Source organism: Pongo abelii, chromosome 4, assembly GCF_028885655.2.
Source record: "Pongo abelii isolate AG06213 chromosome 4, NHGRI_mPonAbe1-v2.0_pri, whole genome shotgun sequence".
Classification (NCBI taxonomy): Eukaryota; Metazoa; Chordata; class Mammalia; order Primates; family Hominidae; genus Pongo; species Pongo abelii.
Window position 1 is genome coordinate 86,953,500 of NC_071989.2, and position 18,641 is coordinate 86,972,140.

The 18,641-nt window shown below is 37.0% G+C and overlaps 1 protein-coding gene across 2 annotated transcripts in view; it reads right to left on the reverse strand.

Moving 5' to 3' along the window:
- Nucleotides 1-2,568: 2,568 nt before the first annotated feature.
- The window catches only part of HOMER1 (homer scaffold protein 1), a 140,485-nt gene continuing 124,412 nt past the window's right edge, over nt 2,569-18,641 (reverse strand). Inside the window, exon 9 of one of the 2 annotated variants that reach the window (XM_009240845.4) lies at nt 2,569-5,475. In XM_009240845.4, the coding sequence (XP_009239120.1) occupies nt 5,287-5,475 (189 nt within the window). In that variant the 3' untranslated portion in view covers nt 2,569-5,286. 2 annotated transcript variants of the gene reach the window in all.

Genomic DNA, 18,641 nt, shown 5'->3' on the forward strand with positions numbered 1-18,641 from the left:
ATACTCTAGAGAGGCAAGACAGAAAAGCCAAAAAAATTGTACCACAAATATGAGCAAGACCTCCACCTTTTCACCAGTGTGCTGGATAACTAGACCAATAACCATGGGAACAGCAGGCAGAATCATTTGAGCCTCTTCCCTTCCTTATCCCCCTCCCCTCCCACAGGAATACCCCTGGAAAGGCCGCTATCCATAGAAATAAAATATCAATTAGTACAGTGCCTATCACACAGCAGATGTTTAATACATACTTCTTGATGTTCCATTTCAAACTGAAGTCAGAGAAAACATTCACTTCGACTACATCTGCTTTCTAGTCATGCTTCCTGAGATAGTCATTCCTTATAAATTAAGGTAGAATAATCAAGTAAGTCATATCCACAAGTCATATAGATGTGACTGACAATATATCTGTGTCTATAGTAAGGTAGTTACAATACACAGGTAACAAGAAAAATCATGAATGTTGATAAACACAAAAGATTTTTCTGTGCTACAGAAATGACCTTATATTTGCATTTATTAGGCACCCATTATCTTCACTTCGTGTTGTTAGAAGAAAACAGAGTAATACTTCTATCCCTGGGTATATCTGATATGAAAACAACCGGCAAAAGTAGGTCAGGGCCAGGCATGGTGGCCTGTAATCCCAGCACTTTGGGAGGCCGAGGCGAGTGGATCACTTGAGGTCAGGAGTTCAAGAGCAGCCTACACAACATGGTGAAACCCCGACTCTAATTAAAATACAAAAATTGGCCAGGCGTGGTGGCAGGTGCCTGTAGTCCCAGCTACTCAGGAGGCTGAGGCAGAATTGCTTGAACCTGGGAGGCAGAGGTTGCAGTGAGCCAAGATCGCACCACTGCATTCCAACCTGGGCAATAGAGTGAGTGAGACTCCATCTCAAAAAAAAAAAAAAAAAAAAGTAGGTCAGAATCCCACAAAATGGTGAGTTCTGAATGTCAGGTGTCTTATATTGGGTTACAAATCCTGACAAGACAAGTGACAGGGTTTTCTGAAAGTCTCTGAAACTCATTAGTGCCATCTCGATCTGTCTGGTTAAAAGCAGCAGCAAGGTAGGAAATAGTCGGTCTGTGTCTCTGGCTATCCTGATATGCCTTAGATAAAAACTGAAGGCAGCATGTTCCTGCTCTTTTTTCTGCATCTGCTTTCACAAAAAATATCCTCTTCCCACCCAGATATAATCTTGGTGTCTTCTGGAATATGTCCTTTAACCTACACCTGATCTTAGCCAAAAGGCCATGAAGTGGTGTGTCCTTTAACCTAAAGGAGAGGTCCTTACAGAGACGAGAGACTTGACAAGAAGTCGACTAGGAGTTTGTGGCCTTCTGTCTATTCTAGTCCAGATGCAATTTCTCCCTAGTTCATGTTTTTGGTAAAAATCACTTAAAATGTTTTTTTTTTTTTCTGTTTATTGTACTAAGCAGAAACCACTAGGCAGTGTAGTGCTGACTGAGTTTTTGAGTTTTCTGGGATATGATTTTTAGCTATTTTACTAGGTAATATATAAACAAAAAATGCTAAGTACCCACTACTTTAATTCAGTAACTTTGCTTGTATTTGTGTGACATCTATACAGCAGTTTCTCATGAAGAAAAACTATCATAAAAATTTCAAGGTAAAATTTAACATGAATATTAGGAAAAAATACATTTTCACAATTTGGAGTAAGGTGAATGACACATCCTTTCCTTTTCTAGTAATTTCTAAATTTAGAAATTGAGAAATGTTCTAACAGTGTCAATCTCAACTACTTCTTACCTGAAAGGTTTCTTAAGATTTTGTATAAATTAATTTACTTCATGCTATACATTTAGGAGGCAAAAATTCAATGAAAATCATTTCATGACTTCAAGCACAGAATTTCAGGATGTCAAAATCATTTGATATCAAATAAATGCAATGGTTAAAACAACAATAAGAATCCACTGCCATCAAACAAACTTTCCCCGACCTGCCTCCCATTCCAGTACTGACAAAATCAGGACCACAAGGAGATAAGTGACTGAAGTGTATATGCTTCAGTTAAATAAAAACATGGGAGACTGTAGCCCACATGTTAAAGAATACATTTAATTTTAACAGGGCAAATAAACTAGTTTTTAAAGGTAGTGGTGGTGGTGGCTTAATTTTGAGTGTTCCTTTTATTTCCACCTGAAAAAAAAAGTGAGCTTTTCCTCTAACTGCTTCCCAACAGTTCAGTGACAGCAGAACATCAAATCTATGATGGTACTGGAGATCTTCTATAGAGACAAGGAGAGATGCAACTTCGTGAGCATGTTTTAGTCTGCAGAAAGAAAGTGGAAAAGAGAAAGAGAGAGAGAGGAGAACAAAAACTAATTTTCCAGGCAGGGGAATACTTATAAAACCTTTTATGTCAAAGTTAGGATTTCACAACATAACACACTAATGCAAAATCCAGTAGCACCTGAAAGATTTAAGTAAATGCTGTCATCATTTAAATGCTTTTAAATATCTGTAAAAGACTGGAGGAAAAAAAGATAAAGTACATTCTCCAGAGAACAAATGTATTTCAAAATAAAAACTGTATTTTTGCTTTTTTTTTTTTCAATTTTTGTTTTTGTACAAGGTTCAATAGTTATCACATATTAACTTATACACAACGGGATCAACCTCCTCCTCCATGTCGCTTCAAGTCCACATGTTCAGGCTATAGTCCCCAACATTATTTTCTGAGAAATATATTACCACAGTTTGATTTAAATATAGATACAGTATATAATACTTGTCTCTGGGAAAAATCAAATTTCAATATGCAAATGTTTATATAATACAGAAATGGAAAAAACTACAGTAGGCACACAACCTAATTATGACTTGTGGATGATGATTTCTACATACTCTCCTACTGTAAATGAATAGTTAAAAGTCTTAAGAAGATTTTATTTATATGTGCACTTGTGTCCACCTTATCCCATATACTGTACATGTCTATTGACAATCTGGGAATTTAAAGGTGCAGCCCTCAAGAGATTGTTAAATCACTAAAAAAGGAAACAATCAGGCTCTATTGGACAAGAAAAACACTCACAAAATTTCCAATTTTAAATTTCATATCAGTAGGAAAGTATTAAAAATAATTTTCTGTATATACATATGGGTATATGTATATATTGAATTACACATATGTCCCACATTATCAATACAATTCAAATGGAGACATTTTGGTGAGTTTTTTCATTAAATGATCACTATGTCAAAATTTAAAAATATTTTATTACATAATTAAATTCACTTGCCATTTCAATAGCTTACACTGTTTTTTAAATTTTTTTAACTCTTCATAACTAAACTCCCTGATCCCTAGTGTTGAATCCCCTATTTAAATTAAAACTTGGTGCTCTTTGTTACTCAGAAACTGATGGATAAAATCACATTTACTTCAAAATTCCATCAATCAAATACATTTTGTTACCTGATTTATCAGAGAAATATCTCAGCTCTGAGCATGTGTATCTAAATTATTCTCCCTATAATATATAGGTGAGGAAAATGTCCTAAAATAGATGGAGGTAACGTACATGATGTTACAGCACATATAATACATGATGATTGTTATAAATTTTTCAGAGACACCTGAAAACTCACTTTAGAAACTAACTTCAGAAACAAACCATTTATTTTTCACTCTAATGTAAATTAATATGTATGTATTTACGTACATACACATACATAAAAAACAAAATTGTCTAGTATTGAGTAGCTGTTTATGAGTGAAAAAATGGTTACAAATTGGTTAATTAGCTTAATTTTGTACTTAACAATTCAATCATTTTGGGGTACAAACAAGAAGTCAGTGCATTTGTAGACTCCATAGAGTCAGATACTCAAGCACACACTTTAAAAAAGAACCCTCCTCAACATCACAGGCATTGTACAGCAAGAATATATGTACTCTGATGCAATTCCTACTTTATAAGCAGACTAGACAGCACTTGGCTTACTTTTAAAATAGCTTCATAAAAGAAATATATAAAGAAATGCATATTTGCTAAAAGTCTTTTAAAATTACATCAAAACAACATTAAAACCTGTTCACTGAGAAGAGCCTATTGAATTTAATTCCTGTTTTGAAATACCTAGTTAACAGTTCAGAATATTGCCTTGTGAGGTTTGAATCAAGATGTGATTGGTGTGTAGAGCCAGATAGAGTACATGACTTCATCTCTATCTGCCACGATCACAATTTAGATAGAGTCCTCTGATCGGCTATTTGATGTAAATGGACCCCCTTTAAAATAGCTATACACCTTAAAATTATCTATAATAAACAGTTCCCCAATAACCATTATTATTCTTAAATTGAAATGCATTGATCATTCAGAAAAGATTTCTTGCAAAATATATAAATAAATGTAACTGCATATTCTGTAAATATACTTAACATTGCTAGACCAGACCGCCAATGACGGGCTGCTGTATTTCAGTACTGTGTGTCAAATTTATTAGAAATTTAAAAAGAAAAATTTCTGAGGGACTCAGCTGCCTTCGTTAGTTGGCTTTAAAATGTGTAATAAAATGGGAGACAATATCTTCTCATAAATACATGGAATCAATATGGAAAAGTAAACTATACAACAGACAAGATTAGAGAACACCAGAGTGTACCAGAGTAGTCACCAGAGTGAAATATCTTCCAGCACAAAAAAGGGAAGAACTCTATACACCCAGTTATAGTATATTTCAGTTAAAGATACAGCTCTCTCTCACTCCTGGCAAGAATTAATTGGTAATGGCACTGCTTCTCAGCAGTGCAAAAATATCCTGAGAAATTATTCAGATTACAACAAAAGACAGGCTTTCATCACTAAGTTTTTGCACAAAACACAGCTCTAGATATCGTAAATAAATTAATTTAAAAAGCAGATAATCTTCACTGTGTTGAACACAAAAAGGGGATGTGACCTAGACATTGTTAATTCTCCCATTGGCTAATATCAGGAAAAAAGATTGCATTAAGTGTCTATTTATAACTTTCTAGTTAACTATGGCCAATAATATACATGGAGGTAATTTGTAGTTCAAGTTTTTCATCTCTTTTTTCCCCAACTAGCTACAAGCTGGATTCTAAAATTTACAGTGAAATATACAATTCCAATTTTCAAAAGATTCTCCTCCTGGAGGAGTGATATTCAAAATTTTTTTTTTTTTTTTTTTTTTTTGTGCAATCTTGATGCAGAGCCTAAACAGTCCTATGAAGAGAGACAGTGTATCTTTTAATTAATTGGCAATGAAATTTCACTTTCCTTAGCTGCATTCTAGTAGCTTGGCCAAGTTATCTCGTAATTCTGTTAGTTCAAATATCTTTCCATCCAGAATTTCTAAGAGTGTCTTCAGGTTACTGCGAAAAGCTTCTTGTTCATTCTGACTTTTCTCCAGACGTTGCTCTAAGTCAGACAGTTGTCCCTCCAGGTCTTTGTTCCGAATTTCTACTTCCTTCAGAAACAAAAGTGTAACATGTATACATGTCAATTCATCACTTAGAAAACAATACAAAACTCTCTGTTATTACCAATATTGTGGTAATCAATGCAGTTTGACCGTCAGGATGAGCTTCAGAATCTTAATTTAGCACAATTTAAGGAGATTTTAGACTTGGCCATCCCAGAGAGCAATAGGATTTTAATGACTGGCTTGGTTATCAATCTATCTAACCACTCAATGAAAATCTACTGACTCATTACTTTGTGCCAGGCAACACTCTAGGTACTTCAAATACCAAGACAGGCTTGAAGACCTATTTATGGATCACTTAGATCTCATTTTTATTGCTGTCCACCTATTTCTCCTAATGCATAATTATTAGCAATCACAGGTGAAAGCAGGCAGAGAAAGAGAGAGAAATTAACTTTTTCTGCTTACTGGCAACTCTAGAGAAAGATTTAGACAAGAAAGTAACTCTCTAAAATGTGATTTTAGGATCCTCTGAATATTATTCTTTGCTTTGCCTCAGTATCAAATAAATGTATATGTAGAGAGTATCACTCAATTGCTAGAAACTGTAGTGAAGATACATAATAACTGTACATATTAGAGAATTATAAGTTAACAGTTCCAATATATTGCAAACCAAGGGAAAAAAATGAGAAAAGGAAATCAAATGTTCATGACAACAAAAAAAACACTAAACGATTTGTTTTTGACAGAATAAACTCTGGCACACTTAAAAATTATTTAGAAGTTATTACTGCTTTTGTTTTTTTGTTGTTGTTTCTTTTTTTTGAGACGCAGTCTCACTCTGTCCCCCAGGATGGAGTGCAATGGTGCAATCTTGGCTCACTGCAACCTCCGCCTCCCAGGTTCAAGCCATTCTCCTGCCTCAGCCTCCCAAGTAGCTGGGATTACAGGCACACACCACCACACCTGGCTAATTTTTATATTTTTAGTAGAGACGGGGTTTCACCATATTGGCCAGGCCGGTCTTGAACTCTTGACCTCCAGTGATCCACCTGCCTCGGCCTCCAAAAGTGTTAGGATTACAGGCGTGAGCCACCACGCCTGGCCTATTATTGCCTTTAAAATTGTCTCTAAATGTGACAAATATAATAAAGTGAGTCTAAAAAAATAAAATGACATAAATCAAGCTAATGATTTCATTTTGGTTAAAAAATCAGATTGAGAAAAATGGGAGAAAGCCAACTATTACACTTCAAATAAGCAATTCAGATAAGCAATGAATTGAAAGTTATATATCCTTTCTGGAAAGCTCACTTTTACATTTGAGAGAAACTAAGTGACTGACACAAATTACATTAAGATATATAAACTATATGGGACAACGAAAATATCTTGATGTTAGTTACACAACATGATAGCCTCGGAAAATAAGATGTTTCAAAATGTTAATACATCATTTAAATGTTAATCTCTAAAGGGATTCTATCAAGTCTAAAGGACAGTGGAAATTTTAAAAAAATTAGATCACTGAAAGACAATCTGGTAAATGTTAAATGAAAAGAACAGAATATAAAGTAGCTCACTGAAACTGACAAAAATTCATATGCATGAGGACAAACACTAGGAATTAATGTAGAAATAGGAAATAAAAAATAGTTCTGGTGTTGAAATTAAGGACACTTTTTTCCAAAAATTTATTTTTCTCTCAAGTTGGATAAAGAATGAAAAAAAATTAAAAACTAAATTTTTCTCACAATGTAAAAATTAAACTTTCAAGAAAAATAATTGGGGCAGGGCTCACGCCTGTAATCCCAGAACTCTGGGAGGCCGAATCACCTGAGGTCAGGAGGTCGAGACCAGCCTGGCCAACATGGTGAATCCCTTCGTCTCTACTAAAAATATAAAAATTAGCCAGGCGTGGTGGCAGGCGCCTGTAATCTCAGCTACTCGGGAGGCTGAGGCAGGAGAATGGCTTGAACTGGAAGGCAGAGGTTGTGGTGAGCCGAAATTACATCACTGCACTCCAGCCGCCTGGGGTGACAGAGTAAGACTCTGTCTCAAAAAAAAAAAAAAAAAAGGAAATTGGCTCGAATACATTTAAAAAGTAGTAACTCTGGGTTATCTTTGTCAGTGGTTTGACAAGGCTCAAGGATGCTACAGATTAATTGCAAGAGCCTGGGAAAATATAAGAAAGGAATCAAGCAGCTATAATGATTTTTAAAGGAGGAATTTAAGGAATCAAATCTCAAACTATTGACTGTTAGATGTTAGCCAGGTATGTTTCCAATCTCTTCACTTTGGTTAATCTGCAAGGTCAAGATAAGTAAATTGAGAGGAGAATCTGAAACTAATAAAATATTTATAAATTCAGAAGCCAAACACACGGAGGTTTTAACTATGAGGGAGGACACAGATCCTGAGATCAAATGTAAAAATTCCACTCATAGCTGCACAGCATGCTCTCTTGCCTGCTTAAACAATAAGCTCAAGGGTAGAATGTTTCCAACTATAAAAATAGACCAAATGTCATTCACTAGCAGACACTCACTTCACCAGGCACCACCCAGTTTGCCCTCTAAAGCCTTCCTAAAAATGAAAGGCTCCCTTGTTTCCTTGCCAATCAATGAAACAGCCAAACATTTTCAATGGAAGCAAGCAAAACACAAAATTCCCTCAGCTAATAAAATTGTGTTTTTCTCTCTAGAATGAATCCCCTACTCTAAGCATCTCTCTGTTTGCAGGAATTTTACTAGTTAGATAACAAAAAGGACCTAATAACACTGCTTGATGGTGCTTGTCTATTTTTAAGCAAAGAGAATATGTTCCTAGAGCAAGACAACTTAGAGCACAGGGGCCAAGATGTAACAGAAGCCATGGTGAGTGGCACTTCTTAGGTGTCTACCTTTTGTCCATATATATATATATATATATTTATATTACAGACAGAGAGAATTTTATATGCATATATTCTGACAACAATAACTTCAGCACCTTTTGTCCATATTTTCCAACCAACCTTTCCCTTCTTGCCTTTCTATTTGTTATTTTTTTGTACAGACGGGGTCTCACTATGTTGCCTAGGCTGGTCTCAAACTCCTGGGCTCAAGTGATCGTCCTGCCGCGACCTCCCAAAGTGCTGGGACTACAGATGTGAGCCACCATGCCCAGCCTTGCCTTTCATTCTCCTTCTAAACTCATTCTTCTGCTCATTATCATTTTGGCTCTGTTATTTCCCTCTTTTCCTTTACCGATGTAAGGCACACACCAGGGGCAACTAGAGAGAGACATTGTTCAGCCCTGATAAAGCACAGTAGACCAGAATCATCAACTCCCTTCTGAGTGCTTTAAAAGGTGGGAGAGGATTCAAGATGGCTGACTAGAAGCAATTTGTACTTGCCTCCTCTACTAAGAAGAACCGAAATAGTGACTAATCATACTTCAAATGGATCATCCAAGACAGGACACTGGAACTCAACAGAAAAAGTGACAAGAAATACCTAAGCAAGGAAGAAGGAAGTCGGATTGGCCAGGACTGGTGGGGAGCTGAGATTCCCCAATATGGATAAAGGGTAAGAGAACCTCAGTGGTCCATATTTCCACCATGAATCCTGCAATCCTAGTCATGGGAAAATCTCTTGGCCCTCACAGGCACTGGAAACTAACACTGCTGGGAGACCGTGTGACAGCACTGCTCTCGGGAGAGCGCTAGCGCTGGGTGCCACACAACTCGAGACCTAAGCTGCAGCAAGGCACCATTTTAAAGCCCCACCTCAAATAAACTGCAGTGTCCTAGAGCCCAGCAGTGCTGTAGCTAAGGCTCAAGAGAAACATGGGCTGTTACACCCAGTGCTTAGGTGCAAGTGACTGCAGGCTACTGCACCCAGGCTGAGTGCCATCGAGGCACAGGCTACCACCGTCAGGGCTGAGGCATGAGGGGCGTGCACATTTCCCACACATCAGCCAAGGCTGCTACCAATGAAGGTGGCCTTGTCCTCCTGAGCAGCAGGACAACAATGTGAGCATTCCTGGGGATTGCCCCGCCCCTACCTACCATGGCTGGCACCTGCACATACCATCAGGGGGACTGAAAACTAGCCTAATTGGCCTGGCTTTGATGCCCTCCATGGCACAGCATATAATCGGGGGGTAGGGGGAGTGAAGGGATTGCCCAGCCCAGTCCACCAATGTTGGCACCTAAACACTCCTCCCAGGGGAATAAGGTTGGGCTTACCTTCCTGGCTGCTACCACCACAGCTGGCACCTACCTGCACATGCCACCTGCAGGCCTGGAGAATGGCCTGTCCAGCCCTTTGCAGCCACTGCCAACACCAGCATGCACTGCACGGGACACAGAGGATTGTCCCACCACTGCCATTGCCCATACTACACCAGTTGCCCAGGGGTCGGAGAACCCACCCACCCTTGCACTGCTGCCACTACTGGCCTCCAATACACCAGGAGACCCAAAAATCAGCTTGCCTGGAACTGCTAACACTGGTGCAAGCAAACACAGCCCTGGAGCCTAAGGACAGGCATACTTGGCCTGCTGGTGCCACCATCAGGGTCCAAAGACTGGCCCACCTGGTGTCCCAGTCCCCAGCAAAACTTCACCACAGCCTCCACTAACTGCACCCTAAGCCACTAAGAAAATAACAGGTACTATTGATGCTATTTACAGCCAAAGAAATCATACAGAGACCATGCTACTGAACACATTCAGAATCAAAGCCAAAGTGCCCTGCGCATCCAATAGCATAGATACATCTACAGGAAAGAATCTTCCCCTATGAAAGCAAATTTTAAAAGTTGGCAGAAGTGACTATTACACCAGATGTGTAGATACCAGTGTAAGAATACATGAAACATGACAACGCAATGAAATGTAACACCTTCCAAGGAAAAGAATAATTCTCCAGCAACACATCCCAATCAAAACGAAATTCATAAAGTCCCCCCAAAAGAATTCAAATTATTGATTCTAAAGAAGCTTAGTGAGATACAAGAGAATTGTAAAAAACACACAAAGAGGCCAGGTGCAGTGGCTCACGCCTGTAATCCCAGAACTTTCGGAGGCTCAGGCAGGCAGATTGCTTGAGGTTAGGAGTTTGAGACCAGCCTGGTCAACATGGTGAAACCCTGTCTCTCCTAAAAATGCAAAAATTTAGCTGGCTATGGTAGTATGCACCTGTAATCCCAGCTACTCTGAAGGCTGAGGCAGGAGAATCACATGAACCTCGGAGGCAGAGATTGCAATAAGCCAAGATCATGCCACTGTGCTCCAGCCTGGGCCACAAAAAAAGACTCCATCTCCAAAAAAAAAAAAAAAAAAGTACAAAGAAATCTGAAAAATAATTCAGGCTATGAATGAGAAATTTACCAAAGAGATATACACTATAAAAAAGAATCAAACAAATTCTGGAAATGAAGAATTCATTGAATGAAATAAAAAATACATTCAAAAGATTCAACAATAGGCCAGATCAAACAGAAAGAATAATTTCAGAACTTAAAGACAAGTCTTTTGAAACAATATAGACAAAAATAAAGAAAAAGTAATAAAAAGGAATAAGCAAAGCCTTTGTGACATACGGGACACCACAAAGTGGCCATAAAATATGCAAATTATCAGGGTTCCAGGAGGTAAAGAGAGAGCAAAAGGGTAGAAAACCTATTTAATGAAATACCAGATGAAAACGCCCCAAATCTAGCGAGATATTTAGACATCCAGATACAGGAAGCTCTGAGATCCCCAAACAGATAAAATGAAAGAAGGACTTCTCCATGGCACATTATAGTCAAATTGTCTAAAGTCAAAATTCTAAAAAGAGCAAGAGATAAGCATCTTGTCACCTAAAAAGGACCCCCTTCAGACCAACAGGGCATTTCTCAGCAGAAACCTCACAGGCCAGGAAAGAATGGGGTGATATAGTCAGTGTTGAAAGAAAAAACAAAAAAACAAAACTGCTATCCAAGCATACTACATCCAACGAAATTATCCTTTGTAAATGAAGGAGAAATAAAGTCTTTCCCAGAAAAGCAAAAGCTGAAAGAATTCATCACCACTATACCAGCCCTACAAGAAATGCTCAAGGGAGATCTAAGTCTGGAAATGAAAGGATGACATTTTCCATCCTGAGAACACATGAAAGTATAAAATATTGTTAAAGCAAACACACAAATAAGAAAGAGAAAGGATTCAAATGGTATCACTACACCAAACTACCAAATCACAATGAGGAACAATAGGAGAAAAAGGAAGGAACAAAGAACAAAACAACCAGAAAGCAATTAGCAACGTGACAGGAACAAAACCTCAAATATCAATAGTAACCTAGAATGAAAATGGATTACATTCTCCACTTAAAAGACACAGACTGGCTGAATGGATTACAGTTATGACCAACTGTATGCTGCTTACAAGAAACATACTTTACTTGTAAAAAGGCTTACAGATCAAAAGTAAATGTATGGAAAAAGATATTCCATGAAAATGGAAACCAAAAGTGCACAGGAGTAGCTATACCTATATCAGATAAAATATACCTTAATCCAAAAACAGTAGAAAACATGAAGTCACTATATAATGATAGAAAGATCAATCCAGCAAGAGGATGTATATGTTCTCAACACTGGCACACCTAAATTCATCAAGTAAATATTACTAGATGGAAAGACAGATAGATTCCAATAAATAATTTGTGTGGTACTTCAACACCCCACTCTCAGCATTAGACAGACCATCTAGACAGAAAATCAACAAAGAATCATTGGATTTAAACTGGACCTTGGACAGACTGTACTTAAGAGACATTTACAGAACATCTTTTTTTTTTTTTTTTTTGAGACAGACTCTAGCTCTGTCGCCTAGGCTAGAGTGCAGTGGTGTGATCTCAGCTCACTGCAACCTCTGCCTCCCGGGTTCAAGCGATTCTCCTGCCTCAGCCTCCCAAGTAGCTGGTACTACAGGTGCCCACCACCATTTCCGGCTAATTTTTGTATTTTTAGTAGAGACGGAGTTTCACCATGTTGGCCAGGCGGGTCTCAAACTCTTGACCTTGTGATCTGCCCACCTTGGCCTCTCAAAGTGCTGGGATTACAGGCATGAGCCACCTCGCCTGGCCTACAGAACATCTTATACAACAATTCTTCTCATTACCACATGGAACATTCTCAAAGACAGATCATATGTTAAGCCACAAAACAAGTCTCAAAAAATTTTTAAAAATCGAAATCGTATTAATTATCTTCTCAGACCACAATGGAATAAAACCAGGAATCAATACCAAGAAAAACTTTGGAAACTATACAAATATATGAAAATTAAACTACATGCTCCTGAGCAACCATTGGGTCAACGAGGAAATTAAGATGAAAATTAAAAAATATTTTGAAACAAATGAATACAGAAATACAACATACCAAAACCCATGTGACACAGCAAAAGCAAAAGCAGTACTAAGAGGCAAGTTTATAGCAATAAATGCCTACATCAAAAAAGTAGAAAGATTTCAAATAGCAATCTAACAATGTGCCTCAAGAAACTAGAAAAGCAAAAAAAAAAAAAACAAAAAAAAACAAAAAAAAAAACCAAACCCCAAAATAGCAGAAGGAAATAATAAAGATCAGAGAAGAACAAAACAAAGACCAAAAAATAAAACAAAAAAATAAAGGATAAGTGAAACAAAAATTTGGTTCTTTGAAAAGATAAACAAAATTGATAAATCACTAGCTAGACCAAGAAGAGGAAAAACCCAAATAAACAAAATCAGAAATGGAAAAGGAAGCATTACGACTCACACTACAGAAATACAAAAGATTACGAGAGACTATTATGAGGTATACACGAACAAACTGGAAAACCTGGAGGATATGGATGAATTCCTGGAAACTTACAACTTATCAAGATTTGAATCAGAAATAGAAAACCTGAACAGATCAATAATGAGTAGCGAGACTGAATCAGTAGTAAGAAGTCTTCCAACAAAGAAAAGTACAAGACCAGAGGGCTTCACTGCCAAATTCTACAAAACAATAAAGAACTAATACCAATCCTCTTCAAACTACTCCATAAAAATTGAAGAGGAGGGAACTTTTCCTAACTTATTCTATGAGGCCAGCATTACTCTGATACCAAAAACCAGACAAAGACACAACAAAAAAAGAAAACAATAGGTCAATATCCCTGATAAACACAGATGTAAAAATCCTTAACAAAATACCAGCCAACTGAATTCAACACTGTATCAAAAAGATGATACACCATAATCAAATGGGATTTATACCAAGGAAACAAGGATGGTTTAACACAGAGGAATTAATAAAGGATACATCACATCAACAGAATGAAGGAAAAAAATATGATCATCAATAGATGCAGAAAAAACATTTGATAAGATTCAACATTGCTTCATGATAAAAATGCTCAAAAAACTAGGCACAGAAGGAACATGTTTCAAGATAATAAAAACCTAAGTGACAAACCCACAACTAACATCATAGTGAATGAGGAAAAGCTTTTCCCTCAGAGATAGGGTGAGACCCCTATCTCTCACCATATATAAAAATCAATTCAAGATGGATTAAAGACTTAAATGTAAGACCTAAAACTATAAAATTACTAGAAGAAAACATTTAAAAAAACACTTCTGGACATTGGTGTAGGCAGACTTTATGTCTATGACTTCAAAAACACAGACAACTAAAACAGAAATAGACAAATGGGACTATATTAAACTAAAAAGCTTCTGCACAGCAAAGGAAACAATCAACAAAGAGACAACTTGTTGAATGGGAGAAACTACTTGCAAACTATTCATCTGACAAGCGACTAATATCCAGAATATATAAGAAACGCAAACAACTCAACAAAAAACCACAAATAACTCCACTAAAAAATAAGCAAAGGACATAAATAGAGAATTCTCAAAAGAAGACATATTATGGCTAACAGGTATATTAAAAAATGCTCAATATCACTAATCATCAAGGAAATACAAATCAAAACCAAATGAGATATCATCTTATGGTGAGGTGCGATGGCCCATGCCTATGGTCCTAGCACTTTGGGAGACTGAGGCAGGTAGATCACCTAAGGTCAAAAGTTCCAGACCAGCCTGACCAACATGGTGTAAACCCCATCTCTACTAAAAATACAAAAATTAGCTAGGCATGTTGGTGGGCATCTGTAATCCCAGCTACTCAGGAAGCTGAGGCAGGAGAATGGCATGAACCTGGGAAGTGGAGCTTGCAGTCAGCCAAGATCACGCCACTACACTCTAGCCTGGGTGACAGAGCGAGACTCTGTCTCAAAAAAAAAAAAAAAAAGCTATCATCTTACTGAGATTATAATGGCTATTATCATTACTTTCAGATAACATCAGAATTGAATGGATAGAATGACTATCATTAAAAAGACAAAAAAGAACAGATGCTGGTGAGGATATAGCGAAAAGGGCACTCTTTTACATAATGATTCATGTAAATTAGTACAACTGCTAAAAACTATTGGAGATTTTTTTTAAAAAACTAAAAATAAAAAAACTAACATACAATCAGGTAATCCCAATACTGGATATATGTCCAAGGGAAAATAAATCAGTGCATCAAAGGGATACACACACTAGGATGTTTATCACAGCACTATTCACAATACCAAAGACATGGAATCAACCTAAGTGTCAATTAGCAGATAAATGGATACAGAAAATGTGGTATATACACAATGGAATATTATTCAGCCTTAAAAAGGAGGAAAATCATGTCATTTGGTGCAACATGGATAGAACTGGAGGTCATCATGTTAAGTGAAATAAGCCAGGCACAGAAAGACAAATACTGAATCTTCTCACTGATATATGGGACCTGAAGAACTTGATCTCATGAACATAGAGTATAGAATGATGGTTACCAGAAGCTGGGAAAGGTGTGATGGTGGGAGGAGAAAATGAAAAAAGATCGGTGAATGGGTATATATTTACAGTTAGACAGAAGAAATAAGTTCTAATGTTTGATAGCAGACTAGGGTTCCTATAGTTAGCAACAATATATTGTGTATTTCAAAGGAGTTATAAGAGAGGGATTGAAATATTACCAACACACAGATAAGTACTCAAGGAGCTGAATACCTCAAACACCCTGACTTGATCATTACACAGTCTACACATGTAAAAATTATCACATGTATCCCATAAATATGTAAAATATTGTCTATCAATAAAAGGAAACAAAGGCAAAAACAAAGTATAAAATCCTACTGGGCAGGAGGTTATGCTCTCTATTTGTTAAAGAGCCTAAAATACTACAATGATTAAAAGAAAATTAAATAACAATTATGAATACCACCAATGGCACCAGATCAGTTTAATTTCCTTCCTTCCTCCCTCCCTCCTCCCCTCCCTTCCTTCCTTCCTTTCCTTTCTTCCTTCCCTTCCCTCCTTCTCTGAACCTCCCCCTCCCCCTTCCCCCTCTTCCTTCTTTCTCCCTCCCTCCCTCCCTTCCTTCCTTCCTCTTTCCTTTCTTTCTCTCTCTTTCTTTCTTTCACAGGGTCTCCTTCTGTCACCCAGGCGTACACGTTTCTTTCTTTCACAAGGTCTCTTTCTTCACCCAGACGTGCAGTGGTGCAATCATGGCTCCCTGCAGCCTCAACCTTCTGGGCTCACATGATCTTCCTGCCTCAGCCTCTTGAGTAACTAGGACTATAGGTGCATACCACCATGCCCAGCTAATTTTTAAAATATTTTTGTGGAGACAGGGTCCTACTATGTTGCCCAGGCTATTTGCAAACTCCTAGTCTCAAGCAATCCTTCTGCCTCAGCCTCCCAAAGTACTGGGATTACAGTACTAAACCCAGCTTTAATTTTCTATAAATTTAAATCTTGCATCATTTAATCTAAATAAAAGCTGTAGAAAAATTGACATCTGATATACATCTTAAGCTCTTATGAATAAGATGTATTATTGCCCTATAAGACTGTTAACCTTCTATATAATAGGAACTATAAATAAGACAAGTATGAATAATTTAATAGAAAAATGGGTAAAACATACACACATTTTGAAGCAGTTATTCAACAATTACATCTTCTATGTACTAGGCATTGGGGATAAAGTAGTAAATAAAACAAAGATGGTTCTTGTTTTAATAGAACATACACTCTAAAAGGAAGACGCTGGCAATAAAGAGGTAAACAGAATAGATTTTTGGGCAGCCAAGGTAATAGTGACTGTGTACACTGCAATCACAGTCCTCTATCCTCCCCAAACTATATAAACTATACAAAGGTATGCAAATTCCATGACTTCGACATAACTAGAAGATACAGAACAATACAAACATCAAATTGCCTTTAATTAGAAAATATAAGCACCAATTTCCAGCAGAGGTATTTCTCAAGCTCTCACTCTAACTCTTTGCAAAAGGGAAGGCAGAGTTGTGGGGGCAATGCCCAGAAGAGTAGAGAACAAAAGGGCTCAGACTAAACTACGGTAACCCCAAGAAAGAGAAAACCACTACCAGTGTGAATGCCAGAATACTGAAAAAAAAGTTCTAGAAAACCAGAGCAGACTATAAGAAAGGAACTTAACAGTATAAATGAAACTTGAGGAGGTAGTCTTAGAAAGGCTGAAGACAGTTCCAAAGAGCAGAAGATAAAAGGAAGAGAAAGGAATCTTGTGGGGTAAAGGGAAAAATAAGCAAGAAAGGAAAATTTAAGACCAAAGAAAAACTATTAAAGGACATACAATCTTTCTTCTGATTGTCTATGCAAAAGAGGGTGTTTTTGAACTAACAATTTATAAACCACCCCAAACTGCTATTCTATCCACAAAATGCAAATGTGTAAGCAATCTTCATCTACACAAACTATTACAAAAGGAAATAGAAAATAGAAAATACTAAAAACACTTGAGTAGATGAATCTTCCCAAAACCAACTATGAAGCAGAAGAAAATTCTAACTCAATATTCCACTCTGAACTAAATATTCTCAAATAAGCATTTAAAAACAAGTTTGAATTATATACTGAAAAACTTAGAATAGAAATAGGTAAAACAAACAAAACTCCAAAGAACAGAAAGGCTGATTGAACTCATGAGAGAAACAGAAGAAAAAGGCAAAATCTATCAGAAATGAAAACCGAGTTATAAGGACCCAAGGAAAACTAGATTTGAATAAAACTATTTTTAATTCAATTATTATTTTAAATAATACTAGAGAATGAAAGTGAGATAAAGTAGAGAAAATAGAAAGAGGTTGCAAAAGACAAAATCAAATTACATAAATTAGATCTCCTGAAGAAGAAAAACAACACATTAGAACAGAACTAGTATTTAAAACTTTTATGCAAGAAAACTTCCTGGAAATAAAGAAAAACCTGGATATACAAATTAAAAAGGCCCACTGTGTACCTGGGAAAACATCCTTAACAATGAATTTTGTGAAATATTCTAGTATATCATTTAAACTTTATTTAAAAAATAAAGGAAAAATCCTCAGGGCACACAAGCAAAATGAGTCCAAAACTTATAAGGCAAGAGAATCAGACTGGAATCAGATTTCTCAAAAGAAATACAAAACAAGGCAATAACGGAGTGTCATTTTCAAGTAACTCAACGAAAGAAAATTATGAACTAATTAAATTATGAAATTAAATATCCTGCCAAGCTGTCGCCCCAATACTGAATATATAAGAAAAAAAAAGTTTAAATAAGCAAGATCTCAGAAAGTATGTATCCATGAGCTCTTTTGCAACCATCCACAAGAAGATAAGCTTTATCCAACCAAGAGATCACTGTGGAAACTTCAGAAAAAGGACTGATGGTGAGTGCTATGATTTGAATGTGTCCCCTCCAAAATTCAAGTGTTGAAATGTAGTGGCCAAGGTGATGCTATTAAGAAGTGCAGCCTTTAAGAGACTATTAGGTCATGAGGGCTCCTCTCCTCATGAATGGGAGTAAGGTTTCCTCTGCAGTGTTGCTGGCTTGCTCTTCCATCTTCCCCGACGTGAGGAGGCCGCATTCATTCCCTCTGGAGGATGCGCAACAAGGCAACATCTTGGAAGGGGAAAGCAGTCCCACAACCAAACCTGCCCGTACCTTGACCTCAGCTTTCCAGCTGCCAGAAGTGTGAGAAGTTTCTGTTCTTTATAAATTACCCAGATTGTAGTTTTCTATTATAGCAGCACAAAAGGACTAAGACAGGAAACATT